This window comes from Mobula birostris, chromosome 4, assembly GCF_030028105.1.
Source record: "Mobula birostris isolate sMobBir1 chromosome 4, sMobBir1.hap1, whole genome shotgun sequence".
In the NCBI taxonomy this organism is placed as follows: domain Eukaryota; kingdom Metazoa; phylum Chordata; class Chondrichthyes; order Myliobatiformes; family Myliobatidae; genus Mobula; species Mobula birostris.
The window spans coordinates 197,813,331-197,840,777 of record NC_092373.1 but is presented as its reverse complement, the minus strand read 5'-3'; the positions used below and the strand labels follow the sequence as shown (position 1 = coordinate 197,840,777).

The 27,447-nt window shown below is 41.4% G+C and overlaps 1 protein-coding gene across 1 annotated transcript in view; it reads right to left on the bottom strand.

Annotated features, from left to right (window-relative positions):
- The window catches only part of LOC140196859 (dedicator of cytokinesis protein 2-like), a 1,243,024-nt gene that overhangs the window by 118,448 nt on the left and 1,097,129 nt on the right, over positions 1 to 27,447 (bottom strand). The window contains exon 37 of the mRNA XM_072256747.1: positions 22,366 to 22,456. Coding sequence (XP_072112848.1) covers positions 22,366 to 22,456 — 91 coding nt within the window. The remainder of the gene's footprint in view (positions 1 to 22,365; positions 22,457 to 27,447) is intronic.

Below are 27,447 nucleotides of genomic sequence, written 5' to 3'. Positions count from 1 at the left end.
CCAAAATGATAGGAGAAGACAGGAGGGGGAGGGATGGAGCCAAGACCTGGACAGGTGATAGGCAAAAGGGATACGAGAGGATCATGGGACAGGAGGTCCGGGGAGAAAGACAAGGTGGGGAGGAAACCCAGAGGATGGGCAAGGGGTATAGTCAGAGGGACAGAGGGAGAAAAAGGAGAGTGAGAGAAAGAATGTGTGTATAAAAATAAGTAACAGATGGGGTACAAGGGGGAGGTGGGGCATTAGCGGAAGTTAGAGAAGTCAATGTTCATGCCATCAGGTTGGAGGCTGAGCGTGAGAAAAGTTTAAGAGCGTGAGAAGTGTCACGAACATAGGTAGGAAGAGATTGAACAAGGGGGGATAAAACCGTGTCAAGGTATGCAGAAATGAGTTCGGTGGGGCAGGAGACAGCTTATCCACTGATGTCTACTGTAAGACTTTATTAACTTTGCCTCCAACTTTCACCCTGCCCTCAAGTTTACCTGGTCCATTTCCGACACCTCCCTCCCCTTTCTAGATCTTTCTGTCTCTGTCTCTGGAGACAGCTTATCCACTGATGTCTACTATAAGCCTACTGACTCTCACAGCTATCTGGACTATTCCTCTTCTCACCCTGTCTCTTGCAAAAACGCCATCCCCTTCTCGCAATTCCTCCATCTCTGCCGCATCTGCTCTCAGGATGAGGCTTTTCATTCTAGGACGAGGGAGATGTCTTCCTTTTTTAAAGAAAGGGGTTTCCCTTCCTCCACTATCAACTCTGCTCTTAAACGCATCTCCCCCATTTCATGTACATATGCTCTCACTCCATCCTCCCGCCATCCCACTAGGAATAGGGTTCCCCTGGTCCTCACCCACCACCCCACCAGCCTCCGGGTCCAACATATTATTCTCCGTAACTTCCGCCACCTCCAATGGGATCCCACCACTAAGCACACCTTTCCCTCCCACCCGCTCTCGGCATTCCGCAGGGATCGCTCCCTACGCAACTCCCTTGTCCATTCGTCCCCCCGATCCCTCCCCACTGATCTCCCTCCTGGCACTTATCCGTGTAAGCGGAACAAGTGCTACACATGCCCTTACACTTCCTCCCTTACCACCATTCAGGGCCTCAAACAGTCCTTCCAGGTGAGGCAACACTTCACCTGTGAGTCGACTGGGGTGATATACTGCGTCCGGTGCTCCCGATGTGGCTTTTTATATATTGGCGAGACCCGACGCAGACTGGGAGACCGCTTTGCTGAACACCTATGCTCTGTCCGCCAGAGAAAGCAGGATCTCCCAGTGGCCACACATTTTAATTCCACATCCCATTCCCATTCTGACATGTCTATCCATGGCCTCCTCTACTGTAAAGATGAAGCCACACTCAGGTTGGAGGAACAACACCTTATATTCCATCTGGGTAGCCTCCAATCTGATGGCATGAACATCAACTTCTCTAACTTCCGCTAATGCCCCACCTCCCCCTCGTACCCCATCTGTTACTTATTTTTATACACACATTCTTTCTTTCATTCTCCTTTTTCTCCCTCTGTCCCTCTGAATATAGCCCTTGCCCATCCTCTGGGTCCCCCCCCCGCCCCGTCTTTCTTCCCGGACCTCCTGTCCCATGATCCTCTCGTATCCCTTTTGCCTATCACCTGTCCAGCTCTTGGCTCCATCCCTCCCCCTCCTGTCTTCTCCTATCATTTTGGATCTCCCCCTCCCCCTCCAACTTTCAAATCCCTTACTCATTCTTCCTTCAGTTAGTCCTGACGAAGGGTCTCGGCCTGAAACGTCGACTGCACCTCTTCCTAGAGATGCTGCCTGGCCTGCTGCGTTCACCAGCAACTTTTATGTGTGTTGCTTGTCTACTATTAGTTTTTACATTATAAATCTCTAAGTTACCCTGTCCTGTGTCACCCTCATCATCAAAAGTTTTCTGATGACTCTGCCATAGTTGGATGCATCAGCGAGGGAGATAAGGCTGAGTACAGGGCTACGGTAGGAAACTTTGTCATATGGTGTGAGCAGAATTATCTGCAGCTTAATGTGAAAAAGAACCAAAAAGCTGGTGGTAGACCTGAGGAGGGCTAAGGCACTGGTGACCCCTGTTTCTATCCAGGGGGTCAGTGTGGACATGGTGGAGGATTATAAATAGCTGGGGATACGAATTGACAACAAACTGAACTGGTTAAAGAACACTAGGCTCTCTACAAGAAAGGTCAGAGCCGTCTCTATTTCCTGAGGCAGCAGGCTGAAGGTAGCAGACACCAACAGAATCAACAAACTCATTCGTAAGGCCAGTGATGTTATGGGGATGGAACTGGACTCTCTGATGGTGGTGTCTGAAAAGAGGATGCTGTCTAAGTTGCATGCCATCTTGGACAATGTCTCCCATCCACTACACAATGGACTGGTTGGGCACAGGAGTACATTCAGCCAGAGACTTATTCCACCGAGATACAACACAGAGCGTCATAGGAAGTCATTCCTGCCTGTGGCCATCAAACTTTACAACTCCTCCCTTGGAGGGTCAGACACCCTGAGCCAATAGGCTGGTCCTGGACTTATTTCCTGGCATAATTTACATATTACTATTTAATTATTTATGGTTTTATTACTACCTAATTATTTATGGTGCAACTGTAACCAAAACCAATTTCCCTCAGGATCAATAAAGTATGACTATGACTATTTATCAGACTTTTTATCAACAGCATGCTGTTTTTGAAACTGCAGCTTGATTTTTTTTTATCTTTTTCTCTTCCCTGTGCAATCCATTTATTTTTGTCTGTCCAACATGCTCTTTGTATGTGTCCTACTTTGTTACATTTTCTGCAAATTTCACCTTTAAATTTGCCTCAATGTTAACATAATTTGTTTGGCCAGGCTGGTTTCTGTTTAGACATTGCAATTTTATTCATGCTCACTTCATTCCTGACTGCAACTCAATTTATCTCTGCCTGTTGTTTCCATTGATACAGCAATTTCAACTGTTCTTTCAAATGTAAGTTGAGCTTTGGTTAGGACTGTTTTTGAATGCTTTCTTGTAAGATTCCACAAACTAGATGATCTCTCAGTGCATTATTAAACCCATTGCTGAACTGGTAATGCTCAATCTCTTCAACTTAACCATGTACAGTGAAATGGACTCCCTGTCCTTTCTATATCGCTTATGAAACCTAAAGCATTCTGCGATCAACAGTTTCCCACTTTAAATGTTCCTGCATTACTTTTGTGATATCACCAAAGCTCAGTTCAGCTGGTTTGGTCGAACAGTCAAACGTCTAAGCAAACTCTATGCTTTCCCACCTATTACACTTGGCAAAACTGGCATTTGTTTCTCAATAGCTATTCCATTTACTTCAAAATATTGCTCAATTTGCTCAGTATACAATATGCAGTTATCTCTTGTGCAATTGAGCATATCTATCTTTCTGATACCATCAGCTATTTTTGCTCTTTTTAAAAACTTATTATCATCTGGTACTCACTCCTTATGAATCCATGAATTTGTCCATTTTCTACCTTTTGTGAATAACGCATGCCGTGCTATCTTTTTAAACTCGACAATTTCTCATGCACTTTTTTTTTAAACTTGAATGTCTCGCTGTGCTTCAATAGGTAGGTAATCTTCTCAAATTTGTTTAAACCCTCTTCATCACCACTGCTATGTTTTGCAATTCCAAAACATAAGAACCAAGTAAAAGGAAAATATGGTGCCGGGAGATAACTCATGCACGTTTAGTTTCTTTTTTACTTTTAGTGAGGCACCTGCATATGATGCAGTGGCGTGATGATGCATGCCATTTACGTACTTTTTACAGATAACCTGCAATGAACTATTTAATCAAAGAGTGCTTACAATATTACTCAAATATGACTGAAATATTAAATACACAACAATGACTAAATCTGATGATGGCCTCAAACGGTTAATTTCATCGCTGAAGTGAAAATGGAACTTTAATACTCTGCTGCAAAGCTAAGTTAACTTCCTGGCCCCAGTAGTTGTGGTTGCAATTGGAAATAATCGGCACAGTGATTGTGTTCATTGATCTAAAGGAGTGGGTAAGCAGAACTGTAATCACTATTGACTGGAGCTTAGCTAGAGTTGTAAAGTTATATGGCATAGAAACAGACCCTTTGGCCCAAACTGTCCACCCTGGCTAAGTTGCCTACCTAAGCTATAGTAGTGTGCAAAAGTCTTAAGGACATGCAAAATAAATCTATAAAATGAAGATGCTTTCCAAAATAATGAAATGAAATGTTTCTAAATATCCAAAAATTCACCATAAAGAGCAGTAAACAGTAAAATCTAAATCAAATCAATATTTGGTGTGACTACCCTCTGCCTTTAAAATTGTATCAATTCTCTTTGATACACTGTCATGTAATTTTTAAAGAAAATTGGCTGCATCTTGGAGAACTTGCTACAGCTCTTCTGCAGACTTTGGCCGTCGCTAGGATCTGTCTCCTTGGGTAATCCCAGACAGGTTCCGTGGAGGCTATACCATCTGAAACCATATAAAAAATCTAGGGTGCAAAGACTTTTACATAGTACTGTAGTCTCATATGCTTGCATTTGGCCCATTTCCTGTCCATGCACCTGCATAAATGTCTTTATTGTTGTAATTGTGCCTGCCCCACCCCTTCCTCTGGCACGTTATGAACATAGGGCATTCTACAGACGCTGGAAATCCAAAGCAACAGAAAGCTGGAGGAACTCAGCAGGTCAGGCAGCATCTACGGAAAGGAATAGAGTAAACATCTCGGGACAAGACCTTTCATTAGGATTGGAAAGGAAGGGTGAAAGTGGTCAGAATAAAAAAGTAGGAGTAGGGGAAGGAGTACAAGCTTGTAGGTGATAGGTGAAACTATCACCTCGCAGTTTCTTGCTTCATTCCCCCCTCCACCAACCATCTACCTTCCCCCTCCCCTGGGAGATGATGCAAAGGATATTCAGAACTTAGGGCCCAAGCCACTGAAGGCATGTGTGCACTAGTGCAGGGGAAGAGGTGGTGAGTGCATTAGAAGCTATTCCAGGAGGAAGATAGAGGCATCAGGCAGCTTGCAGAGATGGTCACAGAGATGGGGAGGGCATGGACTGAGCAAAATACAGGACTCATAGTTGAGTCAGATCAGTTTCAGATTTTCAGATTCAGATTCATTTATCACATGTGCATCGAAATATCCAGTGAAATGTGTCACTTGTGTTTACAACCGACACACCTAGGGGGGCACCCGACGAGTGTCGCCATACACTCTGGCGCCAACATAGCAGGCCTACAGTGCTTGGCAGAACACAACAAGCAGTAAAACAACAACAGATTACAAACTCAGATTACAGGCTTGAATAAATCCGAATTATGTCGATCGTATTCTCATATGCTCAAGTCCATATATGCACAAGTGCAATGAAAAACTCTCTTGCAGCAGTATTGCAGGCACATTGCATCATACCATATAAGCACAAGAAAAAAAAATTAAACATAAATCACAGACAATTTTTATAAGAAAGCATACAACTGGAACAATAATTTTCCCAGCACATGGAAAATGCTGGAGGAACTCAGGTCAGGCAACATCCATGTTAGTCCATTTTAGTGCAAAGTGCTCATACTATTGCTAAGCAGAAGACATAAGCTTTACATCTGAGGGACTGCCAGACAAGGAGTCTCAAACTCTGTATGAGTTAATGAGCTCAGAAGATTGCGATTCAAGTGTCTGAACTCAATATTCTGGCTGATTCTCCAATGAACGCAGATGAAATATTAAATTAAATGACCATCTGCCTGTTAAATGAATTTTAAAGAACCTGTTTTGAAAAAGAAAGGAGTGATTCTCGACCATGAGATACAGATTTTCCTGTGTCATTTCTCCCTGATTGCAGGAAGCAATGTATATTTATTCTTTGAGACTCAGGACTGGCGGGTAACACAGCTGCTTGGAGCACTAGTTAGATGGGGGGGAGTGACGTGCAGGCAGAATAGAGACACAAATACAAGCAACAAGGTTGATTCATGAGAAAAAATTGAAATTAAATTTTACCATTGCTTCAACAATGGTCACAAAGATAAAGGGAAAATACAAGTGTGAAAAATATTAATGAGAATGTCAAGTATAAACATTAATTTTATATAAGTTGAGATGTTCAGTGCATAAATCATCAATATACATTAGCTGGGTACTCAGCCTGATTCAGACTTGCAGAAATCTCGTGTCCTATGAAGATCTGTTGAGGGAGTGAGTGTTTTTCATTCCAGAGCAAAGGAGAATGAGTTGACTTGATAGAAGCATACAAGATGATGAGTCGTAGGTTGAGCGGACAGCTAGAGACTTTTTCCCAGGGTGAAAATAGCTAACATGGGGAGCATAATTATAAGGTGGTTGGAGGAAAGAATGGGGGGTAAGGTAAATGTCATTTTTTTTCCACAAAGAGTGGTGAGTGCATGGAACGCCCTGTCAAGTGTGGTAGTAGAGGCAGATACATTAGGACCATTTAAGAATATATTAAATGAGCATGTGGATTGATATAAAAATAGATGGACTATGTCAGAGGGAAGAGTTAGATTGACCTTAGAGTAGGTTAAAGAGTCAGTGCAACATCTTGGGCCAAAGGGCCTGTACCGTACTATAATGTTCTATGTTCGAAGCTTCAAATCTTTGTGAGAAGAGAGGAGAGCTGGGATTAATGGTATACATCATATTGGACATCGTCTGGGCACTGGATTCCTCGAGAATCTTACAATCATACAGGATGGAAAGAGACCAAACAACACACACAAAATGCTGGAGGAACTCAGCTGGCCAGGCAGCGTCCATGGAAAAGAGTATAGTCAATGTTTTGGCCTGAAACATTGACTGTAGACATGAAATGAATGGTAACATCACATTTGCCTTCCTCACCACAGACTCAACCTTCAAGTTAACCTTTAGGGAATTCTGCACAAGCCTCCCAAGTCCCCTGGTGCCTCAACTTTTTGTGTTTTTTCTCCACTTAGAAAATCGTCAATCCTTTCATTTCTTCTACCAAAGGGCATGACCATACACTTCCCAACACTGTATTCCACCTGCCATTTCTTTGCCCATTTTCCTAATCTTTCTAAGTCTTTCTGTAGCCCCTCTATTTCCTCTAAACTATCTGCCCCTACACCTAAGATCAGGGGCCCAAAACTGCTCACAATCCTCCAAGTGAAGCCTCACCAGTGCTTTATAAAGTTTCAAAATTACATCCTTGCTTTTATATTCTAGTGGTCTTAAAATGAATGCTAACATCACTTTTGCCTTTCTCACTACAGACTCAACCTGCAAATTAACCTTTATGGAATCCTGAACAAGTATTCTTAAGTCCCTTTGCACCTCAGATTTTTGTATTTTCTCTCCATTTAGAAAATAGTCAACGCTTTCATTTCTTCTACCCAAGTACATGGCTAATGTACCTCCCGACACTGTATTCCACCTGCCATTTCTTTGCCAATTCTCCTAATCTGTCCAGGTTCTTCTATAGCCCCCCTGCTTCCTCAACGCCACCTGCCCCTCCACCTATATTCATACTGTGAGCAAATCTGACTACATAACCATCAATTCCATCATCCAGAGCATTGACATAAAACATGAAAATCTCCCTGTGGAAAACCACTAGTTACCAACAGCCAACCAGAAAATGTCCTCATTATTCCCACTCTTTGCTTCCTGCTGGTGTGCCATCAGATTTAGACCAGAAGACCATAAGACCATAAGACAAAGGAGCAGAAGTCGGCCATTTGGCCCATCAAGTCTGCTCTGCCATTTTATCATGAGCTGATCCATTCTCCCGTTTAGTCCCACTCTCTCAGCTTCTCACCATAACCTTTGATGCCCTGGCTACTCAGATACCTTTCAATCTCTGCCTTAAGTACACCCAATAACTTGGCCTCCACTGCAGCCCGTGGCAACAAATTCCATAGATTCACCACCCTCTGGCTAAGATAATTTCTTCGCATTTGATGGTGCTTGACAGGGTAAGTGCTGTAGAAGTGGTCACTCTGATTCATGAATTTGAAACAGGATCAACTAATTAAATGCAGATTTGGCAGAATTTGTTATATCACAGGGTTGCGAGCTTTTTGAACACTACTCCAGAGAGCTTTGTTGCTGAGTTATGAATTAATTCTTGAGATGGAGTTGTTCTTTAAGTGGAAAATTAATAGTGTGAACTAATACTCTTCTTGGAAGCATAAAGTCTGTTCTTCTGGGCACATTGTTAAAGCTTGACATAAAGTCTTTTAAATCTGTAAATTTGGAGTAGCGCAGTATAATGCTATTACAACACCATCGACTCTGGTTCAATCCCTTTGCCTTCTATACAGAGTCTGTACATTCACCCTGTGACCATGTGGATTTCCTCCGTGTGCTACAGTTTCCTCTCACATTCCAAAGATATACGGGTTAGTAGTTAATTGTTCACATGGGTGTAATGACAGGCACAGTGCCTATTGCTGCGTTGTATATCTAAATTAAAGAATAAATTGTTGGTGAGACCACAGAAGAATACCACACGTGTTTGTCATCTTGCTCAAGGGGTTCAGAGAAGGTCACTCAGTATTTCTTGTGTTGAGGGAGTTGTCTTTTGAAACAACCTTGAAACAAGGTTGGGCAGTTCTCACTGGTATTGACTGTAATGTAAGATTCCGGGGAGCTTTAGTGGGTGGGTGAGATGGTGGATGCATGTTTCTCTACACCTCTCACTTGTCTCCCATTACATTCTCTTTCTAAGTACATCCCCTTGCCTTGCTGTACCTCTATAAATAAATTAATAGAAGTATACATCCTGGGAAGATGCATAGGTTGAGTGGACAGCCAGACACTTCTTCCCAGGGCTAAATGGCTAATGCCAGGGGTGCTAAGGTGATTGGAGGAAAGTGTAGGGGGTGGTCAGTGTTTTTTTCTCCACTCAGAGCTGTGGGTGCGTGAAATACCCTGCCAGGAATGGCAGTAAAGGAAGATACATTAGGGGTATTTAAGAAATTCTTAGATAGATACATGGATGATAGAAAATTGGAAGGTTATGTTGGAGGAAAGGGTTAGATTCATCTTAGAGTACGTTAAAGGGTTGTTACAACACTGTCGGCCAAAGGCCTGTACTTTGCTGTAGTGTTCTATGTTGTAGAACAATAAAGTGGCCACTAAGTGTAAGTTCATGGACTTTTTCCGCTGTAGCCAATTCATTCCAAGATTCGACATCTTGTGCATTCAGAGATCACATTTCTTCCCCATTTTAATGTTTGGTCTGAACAACAACTAAACCTCTTCACCCTATCTGCAGGCTGTTTTGTATTGAGATGGTTTGCTGATTAGATATTTGCAGTAACGAGCAGGTGTATAGGTGTACCCAATAAAATGGCCACTGAGTGCATGTTCTATAATTACCATGCACTTCTGGAGATTAAATTCCATTTGCTATACTTCTAACTACACTATAAGACCATAAGATTATAAGGCCATAAGATATAGGAGCAGAATTAGGCCATTTGGCCCATCGAGTCTGCTCTGTCATTTTATCATGGCTGATCCAATTTTCCTCTCAGGTCCAATCTCCTGACTTCTCCCTGTATCTCTTCATACCCTGACCAATCAAGAATCTATCAGCCTCCGCTTTAAAAATACCTAAAGACTTGGCCTCCACAGCAGCCTGTGGCAATGAATTCCATAGATTCACCACTCTCTGGCTAAAGAAATTCCTCTTCATCCCCATTCTAAAAGGATGCCACTCTATTCTTCTGCTGTGTCCTCTGATCTTAGTCTCTCCACACCCACTCTATCAAGGTCTTTCGCTATTTGATAGGTTTCAATGAGATCACCTTTCATTTTCTGAATTCTTGTGAGTGCAAGCCCAGAGTCATCGGATGCACTTCTATAATAAATCATTCAATTTTTGTGAACCTCTTTTGAACCCTCTCCAGTTTCAGCACATCCTTTCTGCGATAACTGCTCACCATACTCCAAGGGAGGCTTCACCAGTGCTTTATAAAGTTTCAATATTATATCCTTGCTTTTATATTCTAGTCCTCTGAAATTAATGTTAACATTGCATTTGCCTTCCCCACCACAGACTCATGCTGCAAATTAACCTTCATGGAGTCCTGCACAAGGTCTCCCTTTGCATTTGTATTTTCTCTCCATTCAGAAAAGAGTCAATGCTTTCATTTCTTCTACCAAAATGCAAGACCATACACTTTCTGATACTCTATTCCATCTGCCATTTCTTTTCCCATTCTCCTAGTCTGTCTAAGTCTTTTTGTAGCCTCTCTACTTCCTCAAAACTACCTGCCCCTCACCTATCTTCTTATAGTCTGCAAGTTTTGCAACAAAGCCATCAATTCCACCATCCAAATTATTAACATATAACATAAAAAGAATCAGTCCCATCACAGAGCTTGGTGGAACACCACTAGTCACTGGCAACCAGCCAGAAAAGGCTCTCTTTATTCCTACTCTTAGCCTCCTGCCAATCAGCCACCGCTTTATCTATGCCAGAATCTTTTCTGTAATCCATAGCTTCATATGTGGCATCTTGGGAAAGGTCTTCTGAAAAACCAAGTACAGTCGGCTCTCCGTATCCGTGGATTCAACCAACCGCGGATCGAAAATATTCGAAAAAAAAATTCCAGAAAGTTCCAAAAAGCAAAACTTGAATTTGCCGCCTGCCGAGCACTACGCTGAATCCACGCGAATGAAGTGATGTGTGGGCATACCCTGCTGTAGCCTCCCGCCATTCCACAGATCCTCAGCCTCTCTCCAGCACTTGTTGTTTGACCATTGTTCACCTCGCATCTCGATCGTTCGCTACTTGTGTTGTGAGCGAGAGGAAGGAGTTTAAGGCCAGTAAGGGATGGCTGGCTAGCTATGTAAAGCGCTACAGCCTCAAGAACTTAAAGATCACGGGAGAATTGGCACTGGCTGACGCCGAGGCTGCATCAGCGTTCCCAGAAGAGCTACAACGGTTGTGTCTGTACCGAACATGTACAGACTTTTTTTTCTTGTCATTATTCCCTAAACAATACAGTATAACAACTATTTACGTAGCATTTACATTGTATTAGGCATTATAAATAACCTAGAGATGATTTAAAGTATACGGGAGGATGTGTGTAGGCTATATGCAAATACTATGCCATTTTATATAAGGGACTTGAGCATCCGTGGATTTTGGTATCCGCAGGGGGTCCTGGAACCAATCCCCCGCGGATACCGAGGGACGACTGTACACAAAATCAACTTTAAAGAATTCCAACAGATTTGTTGGCAAGATTTTCCTTTGAGGAATCCATGCTGACTATGGCCTGTTTTATCATGTGCATCCAAGTATCCTGAGACCTCAGGATTAATAGAGTCCAACATATTCCCAACCACTGAGGTCGGGGTAACTGGCCTACAGTTTCCTTTCTTCTGCCTCTCTCCCTTCTTGAAGAGTGGTGTAACATCAGCAATTTTCCAGTCTTCCGGAACCATTCCAGAATCTTGTGATTCTTGAAAGATCATTACTAATGCCTTCACGGTCTTCTCAGCCATGTCTTTCAGAGCTCTGGGGTGTACACCATCTGGTCCAGGTGACTGCTCTACCTTCAGACCTTTCAATTTCCCAAGAACTTTCTCTCCAGTTATGGTAACTTCACACACTTCATGTTCCCTGACACCTGGAATTTCCACCGTACTGCTAGTGTCTTCCACAGTGAAGACTGATGCAAAAAACTTATTCAGTTTGTCTGCTATTTCATTATCTCCCATTACTACCTCTCCAGCATCATTTTCCAGTGGTCCCATATCCATTCTCACCTCTCTTTTACACTTTATGTATCTGAAGAAACTTTTGGTGTACTCTTTAATATTATTGGCTAGCTCACTTGTATTCCATCTTTACCTTCTTAATGACTTTTTTTTACACCAAATTTACTGATCAGGGTGACAATTTCTGAAGCATTTACCCTGTCAAACCCATCAAAACTGATGGCAGGCTGGCAAGAAGCAAAGAGGGGGAATAACGGGGGCCCTTTCTGGTTGGCTGCTGGTGACTAGTGGTGTTCTACAGGGAAATAGCAATGATCTGGATGATAGAAATGATGGCTTTGTGACCACTTTGCACATGTTAGGAAGACAGGTGTAAGGGCAGGTAGTGTTGAGGAAGCAGGAAGGCTATAGAAGAACCTGGACAGATTAGGAGATGGGTGAAGAAGTGACAGATGGAACACAGTATAGAGAACTGTATGGTCATGCACGTTGGTAAACGAATAATGAAATTGGTGGTGCAAATGGACCTTGGAACAATATTAATATCGGTGGAGGGGCAGGTAGCTTTGAGGAAGTAGACAGGCTACAGAAAGACTTAGACAGATTAGGAGAATGGGAAAAGAAATGGCAGGTGGGATACAGTGTTGGGAAGCATATGGCCGTGCCCTTTGGTAGAAGAAATGAAAGGGTTGACTATTTTCTAAGTGGAGAGAAAATACAAAAAGTTGAGATGCAAAGGCACTTGGTCCTCCTTGTACAGCATTCCTTAAAGGTTAATTTGCAATTTGAGTCTGTGCTGAGGAAGACAAATACAATGTCAGCATTCATTTCAAGAGAACTAGAATATAAAAGCAAGGATGCAAAACTGAGACTTTAGAAAACACTGGTGACGCCTCACTTGGAAAGACCATGATCAGACACAGCATACAACACGGCACATAACAAACAAATGAACAATAAGTAGGTCAAATTAAAAAAGTAGGTGTTTAGAAGTGTCTTGAAGAGTTCCACAGTACTAGCCCGGCTTATGTCAGTCAGTAGAGTATTCAAGATTTTTGATGTACAAGAGCAAAAGGCTGTATCACTTATGCTTATTTGCTTGGCTCTAGGAACACCAAGCAAACCAATATTTGCAGATCCATGATTATGATCAGGAATGTAAGGTGATAGACGCTTCAAAATATGCAGAGGAACTAGATAATTCTGACACTGATATACAGTTAAAAATATTTTAAATTTAATCTGAAAGTACACAGGCAGCCATGTAATGATGCCAAAACTGGTGAAATGTGCTCAGATTTTCTTATTTTTTGGTGCAACAATGCAGCTTATGATCAGAGACTTTGTAGTCTGTAACATTTCCATTCTCAAACTTGTTTATCCTGTTTCTCTACTGAGACTGATTTACCTCCAAGTACTTGTTTCTTAACTCAATTGTTTCTTCATCTAGTTAAGAAAAATAGCTTGATCTCAAATCTTCATTTATTTTATTTGACTTTGTTAACATAACTTCATAAAATCTAACTGAATTATGATCGCCACAGTACAAGTGTTGTCCTTTGATACTCCCTCTCCTGATCTCCTTGGAACCAAACCGACATGGTCCCACCTACCCAACCAACGTCTCCTGCTGGGCTTGCTAAATGTTGGCTGAAAGATTCCCCCTGAATAGAGTTCAGAAATTTTGTGTCCTCTATACCTCTTGCACTCTCTATCGTTCATTCATTATGAGTCATGACGTAAGACGTGAGCAATCTTGGTCTTTCCATGACCATGATTGTTCTTGGCAAATTTTTCTACAGAAGTGGTTTGCCATTGCCTTCTTCTGGACACTGTTTTCAGGAGACAGTTAACCTCAGCCATTATCAATACTCTTCAGAGATTGTCTGCTTGGTGTCAGTGGTTGCATAAACAGTGCGTGTGATTTGCACTGGCTGCTCGTATGACCATCCACCACCTGCTCCAATGGCATCAATGACCCTGATTGGGTGGGGGGTGGGGTGGTTAAGCAGGTGCTGCAGGCTAGGGGAAGGAAGGAGCACCTGACATTTCCTTTGGTAGAGATGTAGCTTCACCTTTTGCCCAGCATTCGCTTTACCACAGTTAATGTTAGAGTAACACGGGACTTCCGATAAGATGGCGATAGATTAATCTTTTAAAACTGTCGCTCCGTTTTATTTCTTACCTCCGCACTTCTTATCTTCTTTTTTTACCCCAAACTGCTAATTTTTTTTTTGTTCTCCTACCTGCCTGCGAATACACCTGTCCTACAATGGCTTTCAAGCCCTCTAAATCTGGGAAAAAAGAAGTCTCTGCGACTGTGACTGTCTCCAGCTCCTCTACCGACATTATCGCCATTTTGGATCAGCACCGACAAGAGATTATATCTCAACTTAAGTCCAAATATAAGTCTTCTTTCAGTTTGTTGGAGTCAAAATTGGATGAAATTAATTCCAAAGTGGAGGATCATGCCATACGTCTCTCTCATCTTGACTCAGAGACCGAAGATTTAAAATGTCATGTTCAGCAGCTGGAAGCCGTTTGTTCTAACCAAGTTATCATCTAAATTTTAGATTCTAAAATACCTGATCTCGAAGCTTGGAGCAGAAGGCATAATCTACGAATCCTCGGTCTGCCAGAGGATATCAAAAGCGGATCTCCTGTTGAACTTTTCTCTTCTTTACTTTGTGAGATTTTTGGAAAAGATACTCTTCCGAATTTACCCGAGTTAGACAGAGCTCACCGTTCATTTCTGGCCAAGCCCGAATTAGGCTCTCGGCCACACCCAGTTATCCTCTGTTTTCATCGATATCAGGTGAAAAACCTTTTGATTATGGAAGCACGTCAAAGAGGAAAATTGCATTATAAGGGTCATTCCATTCGTATTGTTGAAGATTATGTTCCTCAAGTTTTGAGGCAGAGTGCCAAGTATAAAGTCGTTATGAAAGAGTTCTACAATCGTGGATTCAGGCCCTCTCTGCATTATCCTGCCCATCTCTGAATAACTCTTTCTACTGGGGACAAAAAATGGTTCAACTCTGTTACAGAAGCTCAGGAATTTATTGAAAGTCTCTCTGCCATTGCGACTCCTTCAGACTTGATTTGATTATTTAAAATGGCTGATTAGTACTTTTTTTCTCTCTTCGGTTTTTTTCCTTGTTGTTTTTTAACTTAAATTTTTAAATTACTGAAAATGGTTTAACTCTGTTATAGAAGTTCAGAAATTTATCAAAAGTCTCCCTGCCATGGTGACTCCTTCAGACTCGATTTGATTATTTAAAATGGCCGTTTTAGTACTTTTTTTTCTCTCTTTGTTTTTTTTTCCCTGTTTTCTTTTTAAATTTTTAATTACTGAATTCTTTTTTATAGTTTTTCACACATATGGTACTCTGGATTATTACTTTCAGTTAAGTCTAATACTCTTTGATGGTACTGTTTCTTTTTTTCTTTATGTACAATTCTAATTCATAGTGCATAAGTTCTCTGTTTTTTTATGAACTATTAAACAGAGCTTATGAAGATATTCAGAAACTGGAAGTTGGGTTTAGGGGTAATTTTTTTCTGAAGAGCTTGCTGCTGTTCATTGGTAGCTTTCTTGCTTTGGGAATAGAGGGGTGGGGGAGTGTTCCCTAGTGCCAATATTATTTATACAACCCTTAGTTGTTCTTTGTTACTCAAGACTTTTTTTTTGTCCTGATTTTCTTGTCCTATTTTTGCCCCAGAGCTGTTATTTGAATGTTTGTTCCTATTTACGCCTACTACCCTTTATGCTTTTTTATATGACAATGGTTAGCCCGTTGTATCTTATAAACTGGAATGTTAAGGGATTGAACCATCCTGTTGAAAGAAGGAAGGTGTTTTCACATCTTAAGCAGCTCAAAGCTGACATTGCTTTTTTGCAAGAAACACATATTTGTAGCTTCGATAACTCTCACCAAATGTCTAGGTGGGTGGGACAGCACTTCCATTCTGCTTTTCCGGCTAAAGCCGGGGGAGGGAGGGTGGTTTCAATCCTTATTAATCAGAATGTTCCCTTTGAGCTTCACAACAAAGTATCGGATACAAATGATTGCTTTATTATTGTCTCTGGGAAATTGTTTAATAATAGGGTGGTCTTGGCTAACCTCCATGCTCCCAACTCAGATGATGTGGACTTTTTTGATCATTTTTTTCTCTTTATTGCCTGACTGAGTTTATATTCCCTCATATTGGGTGGTGATTTTAATTGTTGGTTAGATCCAGTATTGGATTGATCCCCCTCTGTTCCTAGACTCCCTAGTAAATCTGCTTTATCTATTCACTCTTTCCTTTCTAATTCTGGTATTGCTGATGTGTGGCGTTTTTTCCATTCTACTGAGAGACATTATTCCTTTTTTTCACATGTCCATCATACTTTTACTAGAATTGATTATTTCCCAATGGATAATCAGCTGATTCCATCTGTTCGCTCTTGTGATTATCAGAGTATAGTGATTTCGGATCATGCCTGAGTTACCCTGTCCATAAATTTCCCTGGTTTTCCTCAAATGAATAAACATTGGCATTTTAACCGGACCCTGTTGTCGGATAATGATTTTGTAAAATTTATTAAGGATCAGATAACTTTTTTTTAAGTACTAACATGTCATCTGAAATCTCATCCCAGGTTGTCTGGGATGCTATGAAAGCATACTTGAGGGGTCAAATAATTTCATACACTGCGAATCTCAAAAGAAAGACCTATTTAGAGCGATTTGTCTTGATCAGTCAAATTAAAGCAACAGAACAATTATATGCCCAGCCCAAAAATCCCGAACTGTATAAGAAGCAAGTAGAACTTCAAACTAAGTTTGACCTCATTTCCACTCAGCCAGTAGAACACCGACTTCCTGAACGTAAGAGTCGATTTTATATTCATGGTGATAAATCTGGTAAGTTTTTAGTTAACCAACTAAGACGCTCTAAAGCTAAACAACAAATTACAAAATTTCGAATGGGAAATGGGAACATTACTTAGAATCATTCTGATATTAATGATACATTTAAGAACTATTATTCTCGACTTCATATCTCTGAATCTTTAAATGATAGTATCTCTGTTGAGCATTATTTAAACAGTTTAAATATTCCTTCGCTCTCCTCTGACTTTAAAGCAAAACTCAATGAGCCATTATCACTAGAGGAAATATCATCTACCATCTCTGCATTGCAGTCGGGTAAATCTCCTGGACCTGATGGCTTTTCTGTAGAATTTTATAAATCATTTTCTTCACTGCTTTTGTCTCAATTATTTTAATTCTATCTGATTCGTTTAAATATGGTAAATTGCCAGCATCATTTAACGAGACATGTATCATTCTTTTAGCCAAAAAAGGTAAAGATCCAACAGAGTGTTCTTCGTATGGGCCGATTTCTTTGTTAAATGTCGAAGTTAAAATTTTGGCTAAAGTTTTGGCTCGTAGATTAGAGAACATTGTACCTTCTATTATTTCTGAAGCTCAAACTGTTATTAAAAACCGCCTTCCCCTTTTCAATATACGGTGCTTATTTAATATTTTATATTCACCCTCAATTGGGACTCCTGAATGTGTTATTTCTTTTGATGCGGAGAAAGCGTTCGAAAGTGTGGAATGGAATTACCTTTTTGCGGTTTTAGAAAAATTTGGTTTTGGACAAAATTTTATTACATGGATTAAATTGTTATATTCATGTCCCACCGCTTCTGTTTTGACCAACTGTCAGCAATTCCAGTCTTTCAGCCTTAAACATGGCACCTGTCAAGGATGCCCTTTAAAGTCCCTTACTTTTTGAATTGGCTATAGAACCACAGGTGATTGCGTTTCGTAGCTGTGCTGAATTGATAGGGATTTGGAGAGGAGGTGCTGAGCATAAAGTTTCCCTTTATGCTGATGATCTTTTACTTTTTATATCAAACCTGACTACCCCAATGTTTTCACTCCTTAATAAATTTAGTCAGCTCTCCGGTTATAAACTTAATTTACACAAGAACGAACTCTTTCCAATCAACAGAGAAGCACAAGCATTAATATTCCGTAACCTCCCTTTTAAAGTAGTTAACAACCAATTCACTTACCTTGGTATTACAGTAACAAGGAACTTTAAGAATTTTTTTTTGAGCAAATTTTACCAATCTTCTAAACTCTACAAAACAAAATCTGACACAGTAGTCACCCTTGTCCATGTCTCTTGTAGGTCGAATTAATGTTATTTAAATGTATATCCTTCCTAAATTTTTGTATCTGTTTCAGTCTTTACCAATTTTTATTTCTAAAGCTTTTTTTGATGCGTCAGATTCTATTATTTCGTCCCATTTATGGAAGGGTAAATGCTCTAGACTCAATAAAGCTCACCTTCAAAAATCTTAAAAGGAAGGTGGTATGGCCTTGCCTAATTTTCATTTATACTATTGGGCAGCCAATATTCGTTGTATTATTTTTGGTCTTTCTTCCATAATCAGTCTGACTGCCCAAAATGGGGTTGAACTCTAGTAAGGATCTTTCCATTTCTGCACTTTTTGGATCCGCACTTCCCTGTCACTTCCCTAGACTAATTGTTAATCCTCTTATTAGACATACTCTGAGAATATGGGCTCAGTTCAGAAAATATAACAGCCTTTATGGTTTCTCTCTCTCTAGCCCTATTTTACACAATCATCTTTTCGTACCTTCCATGTGGGATTCAACATTTTACGACTGGTATAGAAAGGGTATTAGGCTCTTTGAAGATCTTTTCATAGGTAATCGTTTTGCAACTTTTCAACAACTGTCTGTAAAGTTTAACCTACCTAATACTCATTTCTTTAGATATCTTCAAATTAAACATTTCATTAACCCTTTAATATCAAACTTCTCTGAGAAGCCTGAGAAAAACATTCTGGACCTGTTTCTTTGTATCAATCCATTGGGTAAAGGTTTAATTATCTGTTATTCGGGATAAGTTAGTGATCTTGAGGCATGCCCCCTTCAATAAAATTAGAACTGCCTGGGAACATGATTTAAATATCTCCTTATCTGATGCGGTTTGGGATTCAATTCTTAAGTCCGTTAACTCAACCTCTTTATGTGCTCGCCACTGCCTTTTGCAGTTTAAGGTTGTACACAGGGCTCATATGTCTAAAACTAAATTATCACAGTTTACCCTGACATTAGTCCCATTTGTGATAAGTGTAAAGGGGGTGAGGCTTCTCTTATCCATATGTACTGAGCCTGTCCTAGTCTAGAGAAATTCTGGACAGAAGTTTTTTCAACCCTATCCCATATTCTTAAAAAAAATCCCATACTCTTAATTGCCACTTAGAACCTAACCTACTGGTTGCTCTTTTTGGCACCTTGGGTGAAGTAGACATGCACTTGAGACCGACTAAATGTCAAACATTATCTTTTGCCTCTCTCTTGGCTAGACGGTTGGTTCTTCTTAGGTGGAAAGATGCTGCCCCACCCACTCAGGCTCAATGGCTCAGTGATATTATGTCCTGTTTAGACCTCGAAAAGATTCATTATTCACTTCTTAATTCGGACATAAAGTTTCATAAGGTGTGGGGACCTCTTCTTAAATACTTCCATAACTCCTCTTTAGATTAAATGTATCCTTTTTTTTGCACTACAATCCCTTACTTTCCGCTTTTTTTCTGTAAGTTTACGGTTTTTTGTTGTGAATTACATTATAGTTTTGGTAGTCGGCATTATATTTTCTTTTTATATATAGATATGTATATATTTACACCTCTGTGGGGTCGAATGCTCCGATTAATTTTTTTCTTTTATACACAGAAATCGTTGGCCTGGGGGTTTTTTTTGTGGGAGGTTGGGGAGGATACTAATCTTACATGAGTTTATTTTGGGTGCTTTTTCTTTATTGTTATGAATTATATATTGGACATGTTTGTTTTGCACTGTATAAATCTCCATTTTGTTGATGGTTTTTTTCTGTAGCTGTATTGTAGAAATGCATAAAAAAAATATTTTTTAAAAAAAAGAGTAACACACACAAAATGCTGGAGGAACTCAGCAGGCCAGGCAGCATCTATTAAAAAAAGCACATTTGATATTTTGGGCTGAAATCCTTCGGCAAGACTTAATGTTAGAGTATTGTGTTTGAGACATAGGTTCACCCGTCTGCCCTTCTATATCCCTTGAGTTGTTTGGACACCCTTAGTATACTCCCATCTGTCTGATTGGCTTCTGGTACACTGGCACTCATTAGTCAGGGCTCTGAGTTGGCATGTTGCAGTTATAAAAGACATTGCTGAGGCTGCATTTGGAATATTATAGAGCATAGAACATAGAAATCTACAGCACATTACAGGCCCTTCGGTCCACAATGTTGTGCCGACCATGTAGCCTAGCCTAGAGACTGCCTAGGATTTCCCTAGCACGTAGCCCTTTATTTTTCTAAGTTCCATGTACCTATCTGAGAGGTTCTTCAAAGGCCCCATTCTATCCACTTCTACCACCGCCGCCAGCAGTGAATTCCACGCACCCACCACTCTCTGTGTGAAAAACTTACCCCTGACATCCCCTTGGTACCAAGTTCACTGAACATATTCTCATAAGGTACGCCCTCCAAACCTGGCAACATCCTTGTAAATCTCCTCTGCACTATCTCTATAGTATCCACATCCTTCCTGTAGTGAGATGATCAGAACTGAACACAGTACTCCAAGTGGGGTCTCACCAAGGTCTTATATAGTTGCAACATCACCTCATAGCTCTTGAACTCAGTCCCATGGCTGATGAATGCCAACACACCATACGTCTTCTCAGCAATGCTGTCAACTTGTGCAGCAGCTTTGAGTGTCCTGTGGACACTGACCCCAAGATCTCACTGATCCTCCACACTGCCAAGTCTTACCATCAATACCATATTCTGTATTCAAATGTGACCTACCAAAATGAACCACTTCTGCAATTATGTGGAGTTTTGATCACCCTGCTATAGGAAAGATGTCATTGAGCTGAAAAGGATACCGAGAAGATTTAAAAGGAAGTGACGAGAACTTGAGGGACTGAGTTATGGAGAAAGATTGAGCAGTTTGGGATTTTTTTTCATTGGAGCAAGGGAGAAGGAATCTTGAAAGGTCTCGGCCCAAAATCTCGGCTGCTTATTCCTTTCCATTGATGCTGCTTGACCTGCTGAGTTCCTCCAGCATTTATTGTCTGTTACTGTGAACCTTTCAGCAGTGTATAAAATTTTGGGGGGAGGCATTAATATGGTGAATGCACCTTAGTGAGTTTAAGGATTGGGGAAACAAGAACTAGAGAGAAGAGGAGAGAGGGTTATTAAGAATTTGGGGGGAAACATTTTCATCCGGAAGGTGGTCCATATCTGGAATGAGCTGCCAGAGGAAGTGACTGAGGCAGGTTCATTAACAACACTTAAAACGTACTTGGACAGGTGCAGGGATAGGAGAGTTTTCGAGGGACTTGTTCAGATGTGCATCTTGGTTAGCATAGGTAGTTGGGCTGAAGGGCCTGCTCCTGTGTCTTTTTCCATTCTTTAGTTTAACCCATGAAGGATAATTTGATGATCTATCATTCTCTTTCACCAAAGGATTGTTTCAATCACCAATGTTACTCCACCTCCCTATGACTGAAAGCTGACTTCCAGTAAGATGGCGGCGCACTAGGACGCAGCAGCTTCTGTGGGGTCAAGACCCTACAGGGACATAAAGAACTGAAAGTACTGCAGCTCAATTCCATTAGCGAGTCACTTGCTGGCAGAGAAACTGAAGCAGCTGGACTTGGTGCAGACCGCGGTGCCACCTGCATCAGAGAGATGTCAGCGCATGAAGGAGGTGTACAGTCTGACAGCAAGTGGCCGCCTTAGTCGCCCTTTTTTTGTGGTTGCATGATGCTGTGGGACATCGGTGGTGTGGAAGACTGCAAGTCTAATTCATTGGTTTATTGGTGAATGGTGAGGGCGGAGGGCGGACGGTGGGGGAGCTGCACGGACTAGATCATAGCGAGAACTAGGCCGGGGGAAGCGAAGGAGTCAGGCACTCCACTGGAGGCGGTGTGATGTGATGTGCTGTCCAAGTTGGAGTCAGTGTTCACTTCGCAGGAAATAAGCTGCAATGTGTTGGACTGCAGGCTACTGCAAAATTCATGGACTCAGGGTCTTGGTCTATATATTTTTTTGTATGACTGTATTTTACTGTTATTTATGTATGCTCGCTGCTGTATATGTGCTGTATGCGCCTTATGCCATGTAAGACTGTTTGTACTGTGCTTTGTGCTTTGGCCCAGAGTAATGCTGTCTCATTTGACTATATCATGGGTATTCACGTATGGTTGAATGAAAGTTCAACTTGAACTTGAATTTGAAAGCGTCAAGAAGGCAGCAACTGTGATCAAAGCCAGCATTCTGGCCATGCTATCTTCTCACAGCTGCCATTGGACAGGAGGTATAGAAACCCGAAGACCCACACCAGTAGGTTCAGGAACAGCTACTTTCCCACAGCCATCACATTCTTGAAGCGACCTGCACCGCCTTACTCCAACCTCAACAATGGAACATCATGAGCAACCTCAGCTACTTGGAGGAGACGGCAGCCAATCCTGAGTTACCTGCCTCCACATGCAAACACATGTTTCTCAGAAATCACTTGGCCATTACCTTGAGTAGCTTGGCATGCAGCAGTAGGGTGTAGGCAGCCTCTGTGAAGTTCTCATAGTTGATGTGTAGATCCCGAAGTTTATATAGGTACCTGCGAATGATGAAAGCAGACAGGAGAGGAAACAGTCAGAAGGTATTGTAGGCAGTCATGTTACCTTGGTTCACTGAATGAATGAGGAACTGCTAAATGCTGGACCGTTAATGTTTGGGTCCATCCCATCCCTTATCTTGAATACACTCTTGATCTCTCAATCTACCTTGTACTTTATTTTTCTACCTACATTGCACTTTTACGGTGACTATCACCACCCAGTCTCCAGCTGGCTAACAGGACTCATCTGAAGCTCATTCCAGTCTCATCACCTGCAGCCTATTTAACCCCATTTCTCATTCACAGTTTGTGGTCACTCATCAAACCAGCTGGCCTCAACTAGTTGCTCCTAGCCTTCACTCTCCCTGTCTAAAGTTTACCTTGTTGCCTGTTGTGGTTAGTTTCTGTTCTCTATTGTTTTGTGGCCCCTCGTATCTTGCTATTTTGCCATTTATTATTAAAAGTTATTGTCCACAGCTGAATAGTCTCCATTGCTCTGTTACTGGGTCAAGCCTTCTCTAGACTCCCTGAGAGTAACTTCAGCTATAACACTACATTCTTCGCTCTGTTACTGCTTTTCCTTTGAACTATCTTGATGAAGATTAACTTGTCACATGTACATCAAAACAAAAGGTGAATTGTCTCATTTGTGTGAACACAGTATGAGGATGTTTTGGGGGCAGCCTGCAAGTGTCACTCTATATATATAAATACACACACACACTCGTGCACACTTTATACACCTGCTTATTATTACAAATATCTAATCAACCAATCATGTGGCAGAAACTCAATGCATAAAAGTATGCAGACATGGTCAAGAGGTTTGGTTGTTGTTTAGACCAAACCAAACATCAGAATCAGAATCCTTTATTATCGCCAAGTATGTGGACACATACAGGGAATTTGATGCCGGTTTCCCTGAGATCTCACTGTACAGAATCAAAAAGCAAACAAAACAAATAGTGCAAATAATCGTGAACTATATACAATGAGGTATACCTGTGTATGTACAGGTGGACTTGGTTTGTAATAGACTAAAATTCAAGTGTCCATAAGACTGATGGCATATGGAAATAAACTGTTCTTGTACCTATTTGTCCTGGCATATAGCGATCTAAAGCACCTACCAGAAGGAAGGAGTTGGAACAGGTGATGTCCAGGGTGTGATGGGTAAACAATAATGCTGCAATGATCAGAATGGGAAGAAAATGCGATCTAAGCATCAGAGGTTAAGAAGGCATACGGTGCATTGGCCTTCATCAATCATGGGATTGAGTTTAAGAGCCAAGAGGTAATGTTGCAGCTATATAGGACCCTGGTCAGACCACACTTGGAGTATTGTGCTCAGTTCTGGTCGCCTCACTACAGGAAGGATGTGGAAACTATAGAAAGGGTGCAGAGGAGACTGACAAGGATGTTGCCTGGATTGGGGAGCATGCCTATGCGAATAGGTTGAGTGAACCCAGTCTTTTTTCCTTGGAGCGACGGAGGATGAGAGGTGACCTGATAGACGTGTATAAGACGATGAGAAGCATTGATCATGTGGATAGTCAGAGGCTTTTTCCCAGGGCTGAAATGGCTAACACGAGAGGGCACAGTTTTAAGGTGCTTGGAAATAGGTACAGGGGAGGTTTCAGGGGTAAGTTTTTTTATGCAGAGAGTGGTGAGTGTGTGGAATGGGCTGCCAGTGACAGTGGTGGAGGCAGGTATGATAGAGTCTTTTAAGAGATTCCTGGACAGGTACATGGAGCTCAGAAAAATAGAGGGCTATAGGTAACCCTAGGTCATTTCTAAGGTAAGGACATATTCGGGGCAGCTTTGTGGGCCAAAGGGCCCGTATTGTGCTGTAGGTTTTCTATGTTTCTTATCGACGCTGGTTCAAGAGCCTGATGGTTAAAGGATAATAACTGTTCCTGATCATGCGTTACAACAGTGCAGTGGTGTGTAGAAGCAGATGTCTGAAGGCACAACGAGTCAAACCTTGGTGTGGATGGGTTACAGCAGCAGAAGACCATGCACGTAATCTCAGTGGCCACTTAGTACTAATAAAGTTGCCAGTGAGTGTAGTACTGAAGGTCTGTGGCCAAAGAGTCATCAAGCTGCAGAGCACAGAAATGGGTCCTTCAACTCGCCTTGTTTCCATCAATCATCTTCACTCATCCCATTGGCCACACGAGTCTGTGTCCTTGTAGGCCTTGAACGCAGTGATTGTATCCGATATCAATCACTCTTTGTCTAAAAAAAATATCTTTTTAGATCCCTTTCAAAACTCCTTTCTCTCATCCGAGATCAATTCTGACAGAGAGACACACGAGATTGCAGATGCTAGAATCTGAAGCAACAAACAACCTGCTGGAGGAACGCAGCGGGTCGAGCAGTGACACTTGACGGCTGCCTAGCTCAATTCTCACTGATGTTATTCAACGCAAAATGACACAATGACACATTTCAATGTACATATGACAAATAAAGCCAATCTTTGTACTTTGCTCCAGGGAAAACAAATCTAAGAAGAGAGGCTATCTATTAAATATATTTATATTTACATATATTTTAATATATTAAGTATACTTAAGATTATATTTAATAAGATTACAGTTAGATAGATTTTTACTTTTTATTGAGATACGGTGTGGAATAGGCCCTCTGCGCTATTTAGCAATCCCCCGATTTAATCCTAGCCTAATCATGGGACAATTTACAAAGACCAATTCACCTACCAACTGGTACACCTTTGGAATGTGGAGGAAACTGGAGCACCCAGAGGAAACCCATGTGGTCATGGAGAGAATGTCTTAACTCCTTGTAGGCAGTGGTGGGAATTGACCATGTATCACCTGTACTGTAAGACGTTGTGCTCTCAACTAAGCTATCATGCTGCCCCATAGTTATGGGGAAATAGGCAAGTAGGTGAAGTTGAGTCCACGGCTAGATCAGCGATGATCTTATTGAATTATTATCATTTTTTTGTATTTGCACAGTTTGTCCTCTGTTGTACATTGGTTGTTTGTCAGTCTTTGCTTGTTTGCAGTCTTCATTGATTTCATTGTATTTCTTTGTTTTATTGACTGAGAATGCTTGTAAGAAAATGAATCTCAGCATAGTATATGGTAATAAATTTACATTATACTTTCAGCTTTGTATGGCGGAGCAGCTTTGATGGGCCAGATGGCCAACTACTGCTCCTATTTCTATGGTCTTGTAGTCTTAGATCCTTATCTCTTCCAATAACTAAAACACTCATCCTGAATAAGCGGTGACTTCAACCAAGGTTTTTCAGTAGAGTTTTGAAAGTTGCATCAATGGTACACTGTATATGAACCTGAAGGAGTGTAAAATATGTGAATGCACCTCGTGCTTTTCACAGGGAAGGGGAACTAAACACTCAAGTCCATGGGTTTATGAAGCAGCAGATGTCCAGTCAGGGGAATTACTGCCCAGTCCGCCTATCTCTCAGACTTTGGACCAATGAGCCTGTGCAACTCAATTACACCCATGTGTTCAACTAACCTACTAACCTATACGTCTTTGGAATGTGGGAGGAAACCTGAGCACCTGGGAGAGAACATATAAACTCCTTGCAGACAGAACCCGAGTTGCAGGCTTTGCAATGGCATTACGCTGAATGCTACACTACTGAGACACCCATCTACCACCAAACTCAATCCCCAACAGTTCTTCTCTGGAACGACCACAGTAGGAGAAGAAAGTAGGTCACCGCCACCTTCTCAAAGACAATTAAGAATTTGCAATAGACGCTGCCATTGTTAGCGTCGGTCAGATCCCAAAAATGAACAAATAAATACAAAAGCTTCAATAATTGTCACGATAAGTGGCATTCTGCTAGAACAAGTGACAGATTTCCTAGAATGTCCTTGGTAAATGTGTGCAGATCTTCATTAACATGATAAAATCCTTTAGATGGCACAATATGAAATCTAATTCTCTGACAATGTATATATTTCAATTATTGACCTGCTGTAGTCAGCAAACAGAATCACAGAGTGACTTTCCCCTGTTAATTGTTTGTTTTGAAATCTACGTGAATAATCAGTCAATTTTCTGTGAGTAGATGTTTAACATGGTTGCCGTTTCTAATGAAATTAAAACCACAGTGATGTTGACTATGATTAAAAGACAAGGCTCCTGGAGTTTAGTTGACGGCAGCTCTCTGTTTCCCAAGGATCTCGTTTGCTCTTTATTTTACTCATTCATGTGACAAGCACTTACTGTGTAATTATAGTCACACTTGAACCAAGTAGCACTCTAGGTCATTTGGGAGGCCAGATCAGAAACAACCCCGAGGCTTTGAATGCATCTGAGATTCTGCTGATGCTGGTAATCTTCAGCAACACATACAAAATGCTGAAGGAACTTGGCATGTCAGGCAGCATCTATGGATCGGATAAAGTCCATAAGACCATAAGGTATAGGAGCAGAATATCAGCCGTTGAGTCTGCTCTGCCATTTCATCATGGCTGATGAATTTTCCCTCTCAGTCCCAATCTCCTGCCTTCTCTCTGTATCCCCTCATGCCCTGACCAATCAAGAATCTATCAACCTTAGCCTCAATGTACATAAAACTTGACCTCCACAGCTGTCTGTGGCAACAAATCCCACAGATTCACCAATCTCTGGCTAAAGAAATTCCTCCTCGTCTCCATTCTAAAAGGGCGCCCTCCTTTCTGAGGCTGTGTCCTCTGATCTTGGACTCCCCCACATCCTTTCCACATCGATTCTTTCACCATTAATAGGTTCCAATGAGGTGACCCCCATTCACAGTCAGTGTCTTAGGCCAAGGCCCTTCATCAGGACATAATCAAGGACCTCCCCACCCCAGACATCCTCTGTGCTCCCCTCTCCTTCAAGCCAGGCAGAAGATCAGAAATGCTAATTGCTAAGGCAAATTATGTGCCACAAATTGGCTGGTATGTTAACATTATAATCTACACTTTGTTTTGTTTGGAATTCAACCCAGGTAAGTGTGA